The following is a 17,138-nucleotide window of genomic DNA, read 5'->3' on the forward strand; positions in this document are numbered from 1 at the left end:
GCCTCCCCAGAAAAGAATGTGCATCTTTTCTAAGCAAATGACCTCACCAGCTTTGGGGGCCATGGTCACGGTGGTCTCCCCCAGTGTCTTGGCATCCCCTGCTGTAACTGAGAACTCCACGATGCTGCCTGGCCTTGATGTACATTCTGGGACAGAAGGCAGGGCCATAAGAGCTGTTTTTCTGGCTTTAGGGTGCATTCAGGGTAAAGAAGACCCCCAAATGAAAACCACCAGGAAGAGACTAGAACAGGCAGCATTCACTAAGGCAACAGCTACACTTCCTGTGACAAGGAATGTGGGTGCTGATGCCACCCTTGTTTCTGCAGTTCTAATGCTCTTTAGAATTGCAGAAAGCTAGAGAAGCTATGGGCATAAAAAAGACCAGTCCTGAAGAGAAAGAAAATAAAAATCATTCATATTAATCATAATAAAAATGTCTATGGCAGTGCATTAGAGAAAAATTCCAAGCGTCACATACCAATGTAAAATAGAAAAGCAAAATACCAGTGATTCCAGGTCAGGTAGTGAAAACCCAAGAAAATCCACTTCTTAGTAAAGAATACAGAGAGAACAACTCATTACTTTGCTCAGCTACTTCAGGGTGCTGGCCAGCAGCAGGTACCCAACTTTTTGCTAACACACACCAACTACAACTGTATGTTTGAATCTAAGTCTCAAAGTTACCACGAGTCTACTGCTGCATCACTGCAAATGCTCTAGACCGACGTAAGAATCAGGGCTATTGGCATCCATTTCTAAGCAGTACCTGATATAATTCAAAAACAAAGCAATGAGGTTTGAAAATTGAAAAGGCAAAGAGGCAAATTCTCTATTTGTAGATATGATTGCACCTGGAAAATCCAAGAGAACACGCACAATAACAAAATGAGAATTTCATGAGGGACTTGGAACAAAAGTACACTTCATTTACTGAGAACAGCAATATCAGAAGAAACTTCAATGTGATAAAGACTCTGTTCTAAAAGGATGCAATATTCCAGAGCTAACAGGAACTCTAGATAAGTTGATTCTAAAGTTCACAGCGAGATAGAAACATGAATACCCAGGAAAATTCTGGATAAAAAGGGAATAGGCTTACTAGATATTAAGAGCACTAAAAGCAATGGTGATTTGAATAGTGTAGAATTAATTTGAATAGATAAATAGGAAAAATATCTATCTGAAATAGATAAACATCAAACCCAAAAAGTATTGAAGAAACCCTAGGAGAGCTGTATTAACTGAGAAAAACACTAAGTCCATCTTGCTATTCAAATTGAACTGCCCTCGAGAGGCCAGCAGGAAGAACCACGGGAAGACGGGACAGGCATTCCAAGGCGAGGAAGCCCACGGGGATGGACCCTGCCCACGGCAGCGGCAGCGGCATTCTTCAGTGTGTTGGTGGGAGTGAGATCTGGCACTGCTGCTGAGGATAGGATGTGCTTGACAATCCTATGTAAACAAACACGCACACGCTCGCTGCAGTGCCCTCAGAAAGGATATGACAATTTCCAGGAGGCAGGGTGCGCACCATGGCTGTCACAGCTGCTTCTGATGCCCAGGAAGCTGCGATGGGGTCAGGGCTGCAGGGTTCCTGCGCCCCTCCTGTCTCACTTTGAGTTCCAGTGCTCTCGCCTCCCTCCATCCCTAGCAGTAGCTCTGTACAGATGCCAGTAGGTGCGCACTCACCTGAGAGGCGCCTCATGGAGGCGCAGGTGGGGACTCACGTGCCCATGGAGGGAAGCGCGCTCGCATCGTGAGGAGTGTTCCACCCCAGAGCATCTCACTATGAACCCATCTAAGGGGAGCAGTGGGCCCATGGGCCTGCCTAGCTGTGGAGGGAGTGCTTGGTGCTCGCCATCTCACCTGCTGGCTTCTGGAAGCAGTAGCACCACTCGTTGTTGGACAGCTTGCCGTCCTTGAAGGAGTCACAGGAGTTGAAGAGCGGCTTGATGCAGGGCTCATGCTTGTCCAGGTACACGGCGTTGATCTCCGACGCGTCCAGCAACAGGTCGTAGTTCATGTCCAGCTTGTTGAACATCCACCCCAGGGAGTCCTTGCAGATGGGCAGGATGCTGGTGTCGAACCCTGGCAGGCAAAGACAAGGCTCAGTGCGGCCGTGGTGCCTGGCCCCGCCCTCCTCCTTCCTTCCCACAGCCCCCGTGGCTCTGCAGGGTTTTAAGTGAAACACATTATAATGTGCCAGCACTTGAGGAAAATATGTCCTAAAGGGAATACATCTCCAGTGCTGATTTCTCTGTGATGTAAATAAAGGGTTTTGTGGACTAGACCTGCTTAGAGGAGGGTATGTGTGAAACTATACTGGAAACTGTGCTTTTACGGGGGGGAAAAAAAACACCCTGAAAACACTGTCAATAGGAGAAGAAGGCAGTACTCTAGAAGCATGACTGCTCCAGCAGGCTGCCTCGCCCAGTCTCTCTTGAGCTGGAATCCTGGTCCAGCCAGCCAGTGACCATGCGCTTCCCTTGGGGTGGAGCATTATTCATTTCCACAGTGGAAACTGGACAGCCTTCCATGGTGACACTTAGCTTTCCACTTGGGGTGGTGAGGCCACTGTAGACAAGCCCCAGGAAAGGCACCCCTCAAATCACAAGTTCATCTTTCTCTTGGGATTCTACTTATTCTGAGACAGGATGCTGCTATGTAACCTAGCCTGGCCAGGAATTCATCATCCTCCCGCCTCAGCCTCCCAAGTGCTGGGATTACAGGCACATGTTATTTGCATCTTTAGCATAATGTTTCCTTAAAAACTCTAATAATGCTATTGCCAATTAACAGTGGAGTGAGTTGGAAAAGTAGTGTCTTACTGCCCGGGGTCGCCTCGGAGCTGGTGGGTCTGATGACTCTGTTGGCATCCTGGTGGAGAGCTCCAAACCAGTCCTTCAGCCGGGAAGCAAGGTTCCTCAGCTCCTTGTCGGAGCAAGCTGGAGAGAAGCACACACAGAACCAACGCTGAGTCCCGGGGCCCTCTGACTGTGTGAGAGGCAAAGTAAAACCTCCCCAGCCACGCAAGCGGAAGAGAGAGTCTGGGCTCCCAGGACAGGCAGCACTATTCACACCTGCATCTGACAACCTCCAAGTTAAAGCCTCCTCCGAGACAGCCTCCTCACTGACCACACAGCTTTGTCCACCCACCCGAAGCTACCATCGCACTCTTGCCAGGGACAGTGGGCCTGCCACAGGACAGCAGATTTGGTGGGGACAGACACCCCCAGTGTGTGATTAGATGGACAGGCGGGCGAGGAGGCTGGTAGAGGACATGAGGGGACAAGTCCCAAAGGAGAGGAAAGGATGCCTGGAAGACAGCTCCCTTCCTTTGTCCCTGGGGTCCCCCGGCCTGCCGGATCCTGAGTGTGAGAATCAAGCACTGACCTGCAGTAGCAAGCAGAAATGAACCATGTGTTCTGTGGCCTTTGCTGACTGGAGAGAGAAAGGAGACCAGCATGTGGTCCCAGCTCCAGTGAATGAGCCAAGTCATGGAGCTGACACCCACAGGGTTGCGGTTCCCCAAACTCCAGTTCTCCACGAGCATGCCACTAAGGAGTCAGCAAAATGCTGAGCCAAGTCATGCATGTTTCTGGGTGCTGAGCGCTCAGTTACCTCAGGATCTTCACTGGCAGCCACAGAGGAGAGGAGGAGCAGGAGCAATCAGTCTCACCTACACTCGGGCCAGCCCCACCAACCAGCACAGACCCAGACTGCGTGGGAGTGATCAGCCAACCAGCACAGGCCCTGGTCTGTCTGCCTGGTAAGGGGAGTGAGTCTTCTCCAGAATATGCCAGCCAGATCCTCCCATAGTTCTCACAATCCATGTTTGCTTTCTTGTCCAGCCCCGTCCTTCCCTAGGCTGGGGCTATGTTTCCCAGACCCCAAGAAGGAAAAGTCTCTCTCTACCTATCAACCAGGGGAGCTGACCAGTGGGGTGCCATCATTCATGACTGCTGCCTTCACCCCACTAGGACTCAGACTTCAAACTCTGCAAAGCACTGAACAAATGTTCATCCAGTATTTGAAATGAAGTCCTAATGCCCTTAAGGCCCAGCCTTGCTTTTATTTACTTAGCCTGTCCTAGAGCTTGAGCTCAGGGTCTGGGCACTGTCCCTGAGCTGCTTTTAAGGCTAGCACTCTACCACATGAGCCACAGCGCCACTACTACCCTTTTCTGTTTATGTGGTACTGGGGTATTGAACCCAGGGCTTCATGCATGCGCAGCAAGCACTCTACCACTAACCCCACATTCCTAGTCCTTAGCCTTGCTTTTAAAACACCAAGCAGGAAGTGGCACTGAAAACACCTGATCGGGCAGGGTATGTGTGTGTGTGGGTGGGGGGGGGGGGAGCGGCATACTGCCTAGTGGCTAGGTCAGACTTTCACCTCACTTGTAAACTCAGGCCAACAGTGTCACTCAGTGGCCTTAAGTCAGATGGTCTGTGGGACCTTCTTAGTCATTACTAAGGGCATGCTAGCAAGGACTTTTATTACTGGAACTGTTACTTTGCTTAAAATTGAAGATTCATAGGAAACTTGGTAACAAGCAACCCAACCCATGCCTCCCCAAACCAGTAAGAGTATGTAAATGAAACTGGCTTTGCCCACATAGAAATAGAGGAAATGGATGTCTGTACTAGCCCATTAAAGTGAGTTAATTAAAATGGGCAAAACCTTAAGTCTAGTTTCCTCACTCACGTGTCTGACCCCGTGCCAGGCCGGCATGGCAGTGGCTCCTATGGGGGCCCAGGCCGAGTGCCCCCTCCCCGCCCCACTCCTGCAGCACTGGGTCAGGTAGCTAGCCTTTGAGAAGTTCCTACTTCCTGGAGGCTCATCATGATTTCCAGGCTCACTTCTCTCCTTCCCATCATCCTTTTAAGATGGGCAGACACAGCAGCTCTCGCTAAACCTAAACACACCTCCACCCCACTCAAGAGCCAAGAGCACACACGTGGGACCTCTCAGCTTCACTTGGCCTCTGGGACGGGGAGCCCGCCCCGCCTCCTGACAGGGCTCGCCCTCTACACAGAGAACGGTGCTGGTGGCAGGGGTGGGGGGGGGATGACAAGATGTGGGCTTGTGGTTCATCTCACATTTGAAAGTGAAAAATTAATAAAATCTATTTTCTTTCTCTATTGCTATGCACACTCGCTATTCAAAATGTTCTCTGAGCAGAGAGAACTGCAGGGTCAACGTGCAAAGAGCTCGCTTGCTGTAAGATACATTAGCCCGCCATGTTTAACACCTGACAGATGTGCATGGAGTCTGGATCTTGGGGCTCCACAGTACGGGCTGGGGGGCTGGTGGTTCCAGGGAGATCAGGAGACAGAAATGGAGCCAGGAGGCTCCCAGTGGCTGGGCCCTGCTCACTCCCAGGGAGGGCCTCGGCCAGGCGGGCTGTGAGGCGGAGGTCAGTCATAGTCTGCCCACAGCTTGAGCTGCTCCAGAGGAACAAAAGAGAAGTCAGCCTGCAGAGCCTTTGCCCTGCCCAGTTGGGACATGGGGGGCCACAGCACAGTGGCTGAGTGGCAGACGTGGTCCTCCAAGACCCCTGGTGAGGAACCAAATGGAGACCCAGCTTTCGGAAGTGAGCGACCTCAGCGCCCTTCCAGCACTCACTGGTCCTTCCTGGGGAGAAGCCATGCTTCTGGGAAGTAAACTAAATCTGCCTGTCATTTCTGCTGTCTGGCCCGTGATGGCCAATCCTTGTCATTTCCAGGCTGGGAGCAGTAGAGGCTTGGTCCACCAGCCTGAGTCCCATCTCAAGAGAGACAATGCCACTGTCTGCGGGCACTGGCATCACAGAAAGGCCAGGACCATTTTGCCAGTGCATCACCATCCTAAGTAGTAAGTGCTCATGGCCAGCTCTGCCTGCAGCTGCTCTGCTCAGCCCTGCTGCCCTTCCTGCCTTCCTGTTCCTCCAGGTCACTGCACAGCTGTCTCCCAGGACCTGTCTCCTCTGGGGGCTGGGATGTCTCTGGGACTTAATCACTCCCTTCCCCATTCGTGCCTCTAGGGTCTGAAACGGTGCCAGAATTCTCCCCCTCCCCATCCTGGCCCTTCTCCACCAGCACTGCCCTGGAGAGCGGAACACACTCCTGTGTCTCCCTCCCACAGCCAAAGCCATCACTCCACGGCGCACACCAGTCACTTTCCTGCAGAGCCCTTTGGAGGCTCCCGATACTCTAAAGCCACGTCTACACATAAGGCAGCCTGCACGGCCCCAGCGTTGGTCGCTCAGGCCTTGCCCTCTGCCTCTCACAGCACGTGCTTCCCCTGGCTCCTGTGCTGGCCTCCTGCCTGCCTGCTCTTCACCCGGGCACTGCTCTGCCCTCACAGTGCCCGCCCCCTCAGGTCCTAGCTGAAAGCTTTTCCTCAGTGGACTTGTAGTCATTGGAGTCTTCCCTGTGACATGCTCCCAGGGCTCCTCCGTCCTCCCTCCTCCGTAACCTCGGCCTGCCTCGGCGTGAATGCGTCCCACCTAGCCCTGCCAGGGAGTTTCTCCCGGCCACACCTCCTGATGAGCTGCCCTCGCAGTGGTAGAACATGGGAGTGCCACGCCTCTCGCCCTGAGCTCATACTGCTGACACAGAGCAGGGACTCAGTTTGTCTTCCCCTGTCCACCTGTCTGGCTGATATGTGCCTGAGGAGAAGCTGGGCTGGAATAACATATCTCCCTCCTCATCTTCTAGGCTGGTCAGCAGAACTCCAAGAGATGCCTGCTTCTCTCACGTGGATACGCCTGTGCAGGGGGCTGGTGTGGCCTCTCAGGCAGCCTGAGGAACCGTCCACAAACACAATGGAAAGAAAGCACCAGTGACCAAACACACAGATACCCCAAGCCAGACACCATCATAGGGGCTTTGAGATTTGTACCCAGTCTGCTAGCTAGCGGGGTCGCTTCTGTGTGCAAGACTGGTTCCTTGGAGAGATGAGACTAGTGAGCAACACAAACACATGCAGGCCAGGCACAGGTTCAAACATCAGGATGGTGGCCATCACCTGGGAGTGTGCTGGCAACACGGGCAGCAGACTAGGCTCCTGCCTCCTTCTGCCTTGGAGCTTTGGCGGAAGAGTAGTGGCGTTCAGGGAGGACTACAGAGTGGCCTGCAGCCACCGCAGCTTCCTTGGGAGCACATCACCCCATGTTATTCAGAGGCAGCCTCTCCGCAGGAGGCACAGCACAGGCAGGGAAGGGCCAGGATGCGCTCCCAGAGGACTGCAGCAAGCAGACATCAACAAGGCAGCGCAGCCTCTGTGGAAGGCACACCAGCCCCAGAGCAAGTGCGATGGCTTCTCTCTACCTGGAGGCCTCCTGCCCTCCACCCGAAGCACAGCGCTGACGGCTTGAAGCCAGGTGGACAACACAAAAGACCCAGGTAGGGGAGGGAGATGGGCGTACCGTGGTTCACACAGAGGAGCTCTGCTGGGTCCTGCAACTCTGGGCTTGACAAGGGAGAAGGGAGAGGGCTATCTACTGCTGCCATCCCAGGGAGACAGACATCTTCTGATCCCATGGGCCTCATTGGCCCAGCTCTGCCGGGGGCCGTCCCTCGCCCTTCCCGAAAGGCTAAGGGTTTGTGTAGAAGTGTCAGAATAGACAACAGGTTGCTGTCAGGAGAAACAGGAAGCTGGACAAGACAGCACCCCCAAGGCCACCCCATGTTCTAGGCTGGTCTCAGCTTATTGGTGATTTGGGGTGCTGATACCCTAAAACAATAGAGAATTAGATTTAAAAGGAAATCAGCATATGCTAGGGAAGTGATATAGAATGGGGTCCCTGAGCTGACACTGGGTCATGTGACTGCTTGTGTCCCTGCACCCATTGCAAATCTGACCTGACACCAGCATGGCAGGCTGTCTGGGCAGCTCTGCCACAGGCCAGTTAGTGCCCTACTCTCGAATGCAGGAACTGGGTCAGCTGATGGCCCAAGGAAAAAATCCCCACCTGTCACACAGGGAGATGGCCTTCTCCCGACCAGCTCACAGATGCTTAGCTCAGGGCTTTGCTAAGCAAATATGAAAACAATCAGAATTTAATTTAAACTGTAGTGCCTTGGAAGGTAATTAAAGAGTTGGGCCAGACTCAAGCTCTGTCGGGGAGCAGGCCGGGGCCTCTCAGTGAGGACCTGGAGCTAGCAGCCCTTCCTCACGAATCTGCCTCAGCCTTCTCCATGCTCCTACGAGTCATTACTTAATCAGAGCAGCTCTGGATCAATGCACTCAAGAGTGTTTGCAATTAGCAACTCCTGTAAAAGGTCCAGCCGAGCCACCGTTAGGATGGAGATGAGATGCTGGGCTAAGGAGTTTCTAAGCCACGATCTGAGCAGAGGCCAGGGCGCTTGTCTGCCCTGCTCAGCACAGACACGCCTGCCTCATCTCTTGTCACCCCTCCTCCGCGGGCACTAGCTCTCTCCCCATTGAATATGGGGCATGCGGCAGGAGCCCCAGTGTGGGAACACATGCAAGAGAGCAGGGGGCCTGGGAGCGGCAGGCCACAGACTGAGAGCAGCAGAGACTGAGGGAGCAGCGTTCCGTTATCCCTCCAGGTCCTTGGTGAAAGGCAACATGAGACTGGCCTGGTGTCTGAGTGAGCATTCATCTGCTTTCCTGCACAGCGTGCTCAGCACAGGACAAGGGCATCCCTCTGAGCCTCAGCCTGCCATCGGCAAACGGGTAGAGACGGGGTAGGGACCAACCACAGAGGCCTTAGGAGGATGTGCAGAGAGGTGACAGCTCAGAAGTCAACATGCTGTCCTCATGAACCTGAACCAGGAGAGGCTGCTGCTGGGCCACCACAGGGCAGAAAGCAGCAGGGCTCACAGAGGGACGTCACAATGCGCATGCACAGCATATATGCAGGTATGCAGGAAAGCCCCACTTCCGAATGGCGATCACCCCACAGAGATTCGAGCTAGGAAATGCCTGTGCAGATTAAACCGCACTACACACAGTTCCAGCTTCTTACTTTTCAGTGCCCCTCCACCATAGTACACAAACTGGGGGGTTGTTGTGTGTTTTGTTTTGGTGCAAATGCTGGAGCTTGACCTTGGGGTCTCACATACCCCCTTGGCCTTTTCTGTTCAAGGGTGGCATTCTACCACTTGAGCCACAGCTCCATTTCTGGATTTTTGGTGGGTAGAGATAAGAGTCTCAGACTTTTCTGCCTGGGTTGGCTTTGAACTACCATCTTCACATCTCAGCCTCCTAAAAAGCTAGAATCACAGGTGTGGGCCATGGTATTCAGCCTATTGTAGTTATCTATGTATGCACCCATAATTTTCACATATATATGTACATTTTCTAATTCCTAGAGAAAGCATTATTTTACATAAGCAGACAGGAAGAAAGAAATTAGAGTTACATTATTCAGGGGCTTGCTAATAAAGCTCTTCTTAAAAAGCAGTCTTTGGAAGAGCTTAAAATACTGACATTAGATTTGGAGGAAGACAAGTTAAACTAATTAATAGTACAACCTGTGAACTAAGATGGATAAATTTCCCCTTTAAAGCCATTCTGTTGTTGGTAACCTGGATTTGAAGAGACTGATGCTCCCTTGATTCTAATGATGACCCTTCATCTGGAAAAGAAATGCTTGGGGAGCACACACAGTGCTTGCAGCTGCATTTGAGAAGTAATACTTACTATTCCCCTCAATAGTCCAGAGCAGGAAGGTTAGCCAGGTGAAATAAGCTTTTAAAGCTTCTGATAAAATCCACAGCCCTTTCCACACTCCACAGTAAAAAAAAAATTACATATATTGGATATGCAAAATTACTGGTTAGAAATGCCAGCTCTGGCTTTAGTTGCATTTCCTTGCCAGTGGGTCAGTGTTTGCCTGTGTGGGAAGGCTAGCATGGGTGAACAGACTATGGGAAACAGACGTGCACCCAGAGGGGTTTCTGAGGGGTTTTATGCCCACCAGATTTCTCAGGCTGGCAACTAATATAGACTAAGGGGAAGAAATGACAGTTGCTGTTCTCACTTACAACCTGCAATGGCAGGTGTTGTAGACTAGGTGTGGACGGGCGGGGTGGGGTGGGTGCAACAGACTACTTAGCCAGGGCAGGCAGAGCCCAGGGGAGGGCCCAGCACCATGGCCAATCCTAGCCTGGGCAGCCTTGCTACACAAAGGCACATGGAGCTCAGCAGGTCATTCTGCCTTTGCCTGTCCAGCCTGAGCTGGAGCGGCCGGCTGCAGTCAGGAAGGCTTCCCGGAGGTGGGAGCAGTCTGAATGAAGTGACTGCTTATCAAAGTGACTATTAAAGAGAATCGGTACTCAGGGTTAGCTCTACTCAAATACACCTTAGTTGCATGATTCAATCACTTTCTAAATCAGAAATGAATCTAGAAAGCAATAGGTGCATGTGCTCAAAGATACACTTGTTACATTACACACGACATACATGCATTCGACGGGGTGAGCTCTGACCTGCAGTGAATATTCTGGAATGATGCTAAATCTTAATTTCTTTTAGTGACAGAAAGAAAACATAGTATTAGGGGATATATAGGAAGAGTCTTCAAGAATCTTAAGCCCCTTGCTCACATTCAACACCCACATTAATGTGTTATGAAATCCAGCTTTAAATTCCATTTTCTGAGTATGTGTCTCTTTCTTTATTTCTAGTGCCAGTACCAGGACTTGAACACACAGCTTCATGCTCTTGTGCTTGACTTTCTAGCTGATGGCTAGTGCTTTACTGCTTGAGCTATGTCTCTAGTCAAGATTTTTGAAGGTTAATTGGAGATAAGAGTCTCTAATCCTCCAGGTCTTAGATTCCCGAAAAGATAGGATTATAGCTGTAAGCCACCAATCCCTGGCTGTTTTCTGTTTTTCAATGTTTAAAGCATCAATACATGCATGTACATTTTTACCTTTAAATAAGAGATAACCCAACATTAGTTTTAAGCAGAAAAACAGAAGCACGTAAATGTAAACCAAGTAAAACACCATGAAGTGAAATGAAAAAAATTTCCTTTTATAAACAAACACAATAAAGCAGTGCACAAAACTCAGAAGCGCCAGGCATTGGTGGCTCACACCTATCATCCTTGTTACTCAGGAGCCTGAAAGCTGAGGATCATGGTTCAAAGTTAGCCTGGGCAGGAAAGTCTGTAAGACTCTTATCTCCAATGAGCCACCAGAAAACCGGAAGTGGCGCTGTGGCTCAAGTGGAAGTGCACTAGCCTTAAGCTGAAGAGCTCAGGAACAGCACCCGGGCTGTCAAGCTCCAGGACTAGCAAAAAAAAACACAAACAAAACCTCTGAGAAGCCATGGAGACCGAGGAGACCAAGACCATGGAGACCGAGATTACAGTGGGGTGGAGTCTACCAGTTACTCAGAAAAAAATGGCTGGATCACTAACCTCTCACCCAAGAATAAATGATACAGAAAGTCAGTGCTGAACACAGAACAGGGACTCAGCCCACGAGACCTTCAAAAGGAGCTACCTGAGGAATTCATGGAAGCCACCAGAAAAAATGACTTCTGCAATACATACCCTAGCAAAAGTGAAGATGGAGTAGCAAGATACAGTGTTACGTCTATTAAAAATGAGGTGATATGGTATGAGGGACAAGGTAACAAACAGTACAAGAAATGTATCCAATGCCTAACGTATGAAACTGTAACCTCTCTGTACATAAGTTTTATAATAAAAATTGAAAAAAAAAAGAGTCTATGGAAGCCAAATGACCAGGGATTGAAATCATGAACCTAAATAAACCTTCATATCCTTTAAAAAAAAATGAGGTGATATAACCATAAACCAGAAGAAGTGGGGGTAGGTAAATGTTTTGGACTGACTCATACACAGTAGCTGTGTCTCAGATTAAAAGCCACCAAAGCAAGTATACTATACTTTGTAGAACAAAGGTAAACCCTAACAGGGTGAATGTATTAGACATTACCAAGTGGCAGAATAAGAGGAGAGAAGGGAAGTCCTGTTAGTTTTATTGGTTTAAAGTGGAAAACATCCTTAAATATCAGATCTCTCTCTCTCACACACACACACACACACACACACAAACACACAGTCTGCCTCCTTGTCCCCCTTACTAGCCCACGTACCCCCTGAACAGAATGAAGGTCCAGGAGGCCTGCTCACTCCATTGTCCCCTTGTTACTAAGCTCAAGATCTGAAACTCTGGTGGCAGGTTTGCCTAGCAAATGAATAAAGGAATGAACAAGTACAGTGTGGGCCAGCAGGCCTGGGCGGGGCGGGGGGGGGGGGGAGATGATGGGGCGGGGCCGCAAGAGACTTGTTAGCCAGATGGTTTGCAGCCATCCAGCAGCTCCACCAATGCTCAGGCCCATGTGCTCACATTTCCTTCTGTATCCAAAAGGGGAAAATAATCCCCAAATGCAGGCTTTTTAAATCAGCACAGAATCTGTGTTGTTTTCCTCCCTGTCCTGGCCCAGGGGTATAGCCAAACTCAACTCCACCAGGGCCTGAGTCCAGCACTTGGGATAGAGATGATTAAGATGCCCCTCATGGCCTCCACCTCCCGATCCTGATTAGTGAGAGGCAGAAGCTCTCCCTCCACCGAGCTGGGAGACTCTTAATGAGGGAATCCTGAGACACACCTCCCTAGCATCCTCCTCTCCATTCAAGCGTCTTCATCTGCGTGTTCCCTCAGGTGCTGGGGGCATCCCGACTTGCGTTCTGCATGGTGTCTCACCTGCTTTTCCTTCTGGAAGCTGAGGTCCGAGCAGGGAGGACGGGACGGTGCTTTACCCCACCTAAGCTTACCCTCAGGTGCTAGCCGAGTGCCTGCTCTAAGCAGCCACCAGCCGAGGTTTCCAGAAAGCGGAGCAGGAAGAAAGAGAGCAGGAAAACTGTGAGTGCTGAGCTAGGAACAATGCTGCTACATTACCATGACAGCTCAAAGAACTCACCAGAACATGGCCTGCATGCACCCAGTTGTCATGGTGGAATACTGGGGCCAAGAGAACCAGGAGCCAAAGGGAGAAAGGAAGGGGGCCAGGAGAGGCAGAAATGCAGGTGTGTCCTGCACTACAGGAAGATGCATGTCCTCTTCGTCGAGCTGCACCGTGCTCAGGAGGGCCTCTCTTCTGAACCTCTGGGAGTAGCACAGCCTACACCTTGCCCACTCAAGCTCCCCCCTTCTCCCCAAATGCCATAGCTGACATTTCAACCCAGGGGTTCAAACCAAAGCATTCCCATCTGTGCTCTTGCCTGCCCCCACACCAAGCCATTTACCAATGGGTGTTGTGATCCTCGGCCTCACGCCCCATCCCCCACCTCCTGTCTTGATGCCAGGAGGCTCGGTGCGGTGCTGACGTGGGGTCTGCGGCTAACATCTCAGCCCCTGGTTCTTTGCATGGTGCTGGGACTTTGCACACCTGGCTCTTTGGCACTGGCTTCCGGTCCTGCCTGGATAGTCACCACTATGTAATTTAGCTTACCGGTGTAGATGCCGGCGAGCTTATTTGGAAACCATGGAGCACTGCTTACAGAAAATTAAGCTTCATTTTCTTTAAGTATTCAGCCAGTAGTACAGGCAGGAGCCAGTGATTTGGAGATAACTGGCTTATGCATATGTAAACATGATGTATTTAACAAATTATGGAGATCCACACTTGAGAGCACTGAAGAAAACAAAGGTGCCTTCCAAGGAAACTTGAACACAATCGAGCCATTGTGTGAGAAATACAGAACCATGGGGTGTGGGACGTGGGGGCCTGGGAGCCGTGGAACACAGCTTACAGCTGCAGCGCTGGCAGCCCCAAGAAGCTGAGCGACGCACAGGGCTCATTTCAAGTGCCACCCCCAGCGTCTCTAAGGACCCTGCCAATGGTAGCGTGTAACATGTCTCCAGATGGAATTCATGGTGGCGTGAGGCTGTCACTTCAGATGCAGTTCCACAGTGACTTCTCACGCCCTGCCATGGCTCCAGAATCATCCACAGAGAGGATTCTGGGCCTGCCCTGAGCTGCGAAAGCATGGCGGGAGTGACAGCAGCCCTGCCATGTCACATGCGGGCCCCGACGCTGACTTCCCTCCTCCTCATGCCTCATCAGCAATAAATTACAGTGAGAAGGTAATTAAAAGCACTTCTCCTGTAAGAGCAGCCTTGCCAGCCAGTGCTGTAGACCGTAAATTTCCCAAACAGGCCGTGTTGGAGACGTGGGCTTCTGTGGTCCAGCCTCTAAGACAGTGCCCACACTGCCAGCATCTGGGGGACCTGCGAGGCTCCCGTCACCTCCACCAGCTCATCCATGCGTGGGGTGCTGGGACAGCCATGGCGGCGCCTTATTGGAAAGACTGACCTGGCCTCTAACATCTTCCCACAAGAGCAACTTCGTGTCATGCTGTATACCTGAGCTTACCACTCGGATGGAGTATGGCCGCAGCTAAGACTCATTAATCCTGTTTCCTATCCCCAGAGACACAAGGGTCCTGGTGCCTGGGCCCCTCGAGGGCTGGGGACATGCCTTCTTTTAGTTAGTTTTGCTTTTGTAGTCCGGTGTACTGATGCAAAGACCCCAATGACTCCCGCCGCCGTCACCCACGTATCTGACAGCACTGTGTGTGGCAGGGCCGGCAAAGGCCAGGCGCGTGGACAGATTTTCCCCTGCAGAATTAGGCTCGAGCTCATTCACAAGTCTCTCTTGGTAAAAGTGAATTCTGAAAGCCTCATTTTTCTGCCTTCATCAAGAGGCAGCTTAAGGGCAGTGTAGAAAATCTAGCATGGTTACCACGTTGGGCTTGGGAATGACTGCCTGCCTTAGGTGGCTCACGTTCTTGTCCCTGTCCACGCCCACACCACATCCACAGACCTTCTCCTATGCCTCCCCTTCCCAGACATTAGGCACACTATAGACCTGTGCTGACCACATCCCGCCCTGTGCTGATGACATCCCGGTGGGCGTCCTCGGCTCTGGGAGGCAGGTGGGTGGGGCCCGGATGGACTGCCTGTCTCACCACCCAGGGCACCACACCATCCAGAAGCACCCAGCACAGGGTTGTGGAGGGAGAGACAGAACGTGTTCCATACTTCTGACACACACTCGAGCTCTCCAACACCCTCTTACTGAAATGGCATGTGGTGGGCCGCCCAAGGCTGCTGCCTTAAAGGCCAGAGAGGGTCAGAGAATTAGACCACAGACCCAGCGGTGCATTGCCGCCACTGGATGCCAGCAAACGTGAGCATCCTGTGAGTTGTCCCTCGCCGCTGGCGTGTGGATGGGGAAGCTGGCGGGATGCAGCACAGCACTACACGCCGCAGCATGGGTAGGATAGGCACTGTTCGGTAAGGTAGGCATTTCTCAGTAAGGCAGGCATTGCTGGGTAAGGTAGGCATTGCTTGATAAGATAAGGCACTGTTTTCTCATTGCACATGGAGAGTTAAGGAGACACCTCGTAAGTGCAATTCACATTGTGCCTCCAAAATAAGCAGACCTAGAAACACAAGAATGCCAGCCACAGATCAAGCTCATCCCAAAGGCAGAACCCAGATTATAAGGACCTGGAGAAATTAGACCACTTTAAAGCTCACTGGGGTTAACCAACTCTAAGCACAAAGAAGCAACCTTGTCTTTTGAGAGGATATTGGGAATTGAACCCAGGGCCTTGTGTATTAGGTTAATGCTCTGGCCCTTGAACTTACACCCAGCCCTTTGTTATTTTGCTTTTGAAATAGGGTACTGTTGACTTTGTCATACTGACCTTGAACTAACTATCCTCCTGCCCCTTGCTCCTGAGAAGCTGGGATTTTAGGCATGCACCCCCATGCCTGGCTGTCACGTTAAGAGCAAGGTCCAGGAAAGACTGCCCTGGACCAAAAGCATTTGCTTTAAGAGAACAGAACAATCTAAAACCCCGGCAAATGTAACTATGCATTCGGTGAAGAGTGAGGCTGGTTTGAGGGAGGTTCTGGGTGGGGAAGGGTGGTGGGGGGGGAATGGGAGGGCTGGAGTGCAGGTGCTGAGCCAGGCTCACTTCCCCAGTGCGCCTGGGCAGCCAGCTTGAGCGCATCCTCCCCTCCACGAGCTGGCCTTGTGGCATGTGGCTGGGATGTGAGATTGCGCTGCCAGTGTTTAAAAATGCAGTCGTGAATTCTCTCCAGGGTGCACAGCTCTGAGTGGCTGTGCTCCCTCTCCAAGCTTCCCTCCCCTCAGGCCAGGAACACCAGCCAGGTGAAGCCTCCCAGCAGGAGCCAGTCAGCTTTCCCCTTCAGGAGGATGTGACATCAAGGAAGAACTAGCCCTGGAGGGGCCTCAGAGCCCCAGCCTCCAGGTCCCTGAATGCTCTGGAAGCAGGTGAGAGGGGAGGGGCGCTCCGCCCAGCCGGGAGGGGACCTCTGCTGCTCTGTTTATAACCTGGACCCCTGGCAAACCACCTGCTCCTGGAACCAGGCAAGCAACACCTGGATGGTCATTCTGGCCTCTTTTTTTGAGCCAAGTTTCAAAGGAAATGTTATACTGATTTTAACTAGAATGCAGTATTTTCTTCTTATGTGCTGGTACTGAGGCTGGAACTCAAGGTCTTGCACTCTTGCTTGACTTTTTTGTTTTTTTCTCTAAGCTAGCCACAGCTCCACTTCCAGCATTTTGCAGCTTAATTGGAAATAGTTTCACAGACGTCTCTTCCCTATCTGGCTTTGAATTGCTATCCTCGGATCTCAGCCTCCTGGAAGCTAGAAGGCCAGGTGGTAGGCATTGCACCCACACTGAAGTGTTTTGGGCTGTGTGGTTCAAAACTGGCTGGGGTTCTGTAAGTAAGTGGCTGGTGGAGAGCTTCTTCGCTAGTTGAGCACATTTTTTAAAGACAAGGCTGCACCCTGAAAGAGCTTCCATGACTATACAAGCAATCACTTAATGAATGCATTAAGGAACATCATAATGGAATTATCCAACCAATGGCATAATTACATTTGTTATTTTAAAAGAAAAAATGACAGGAAGGTAAAGCTTCACCTCACAATATACATCAATGTAAGTCTTATAGGGATTAAAGGCTTAGGGTAAAAATAATAGTCCCAAGAAGATGAATAAAAAGGGATTCTGTATCTCAAAGCAGCAAAAGAAGTTACAGAGAAAAAAATTAATGGAATTGAGCATAAAAACAAAAGGTTTACATTCATCTTTGGAAGTTGCTG

The 17,138-nt window shown here is 51.0% G+C and overlaps 1 protein-coding gene across 1 annotated transcript in view; it reads right to left on the reverse strand.

The window, feature by feature from the left end:
- Spock1 (SPARC (osteonectin), cwcv and kazal like domains proteoglycan 1) overlaps positions 1 to 17,138 on the reverse strand; it is a 377,507-nt gene that overhangs the window by 5,754 nt on the left and 354,615 nt on the right. Inside the window, exons 7-8 of the mRNA XM_048334044.1 lie at positions 2,829 to 2,945; positions 1,867 to 2,088 (exon numbers count right to left, since the gene is read on the reverse strand). Coding sequence (XP_048190001.1) covers positions 1,867 to 2,088; positions 2,829 to 2,945 — 339 coding nt within the window. The remainder of the gene's footprint in view (positions 1 to 1,866; positions 2,089 to 2,828; positions 2,946 to 17,138) is intronic.

The sequence above is a fragment of the Perognathus longimembris genome, chromosome 25 (genome assembly GCF_023159225.1).
Source record: "Perognathus longimembris pacificus isolate PPM17 chromosome 25, ASM2315922v1, whole genome shotgun sequence".
NCBI lineage: Eukaryota > Metazoa > Chordata > Mammalia > Rodentia > Heteromyidae > Perognathus > Perognathus longimembris.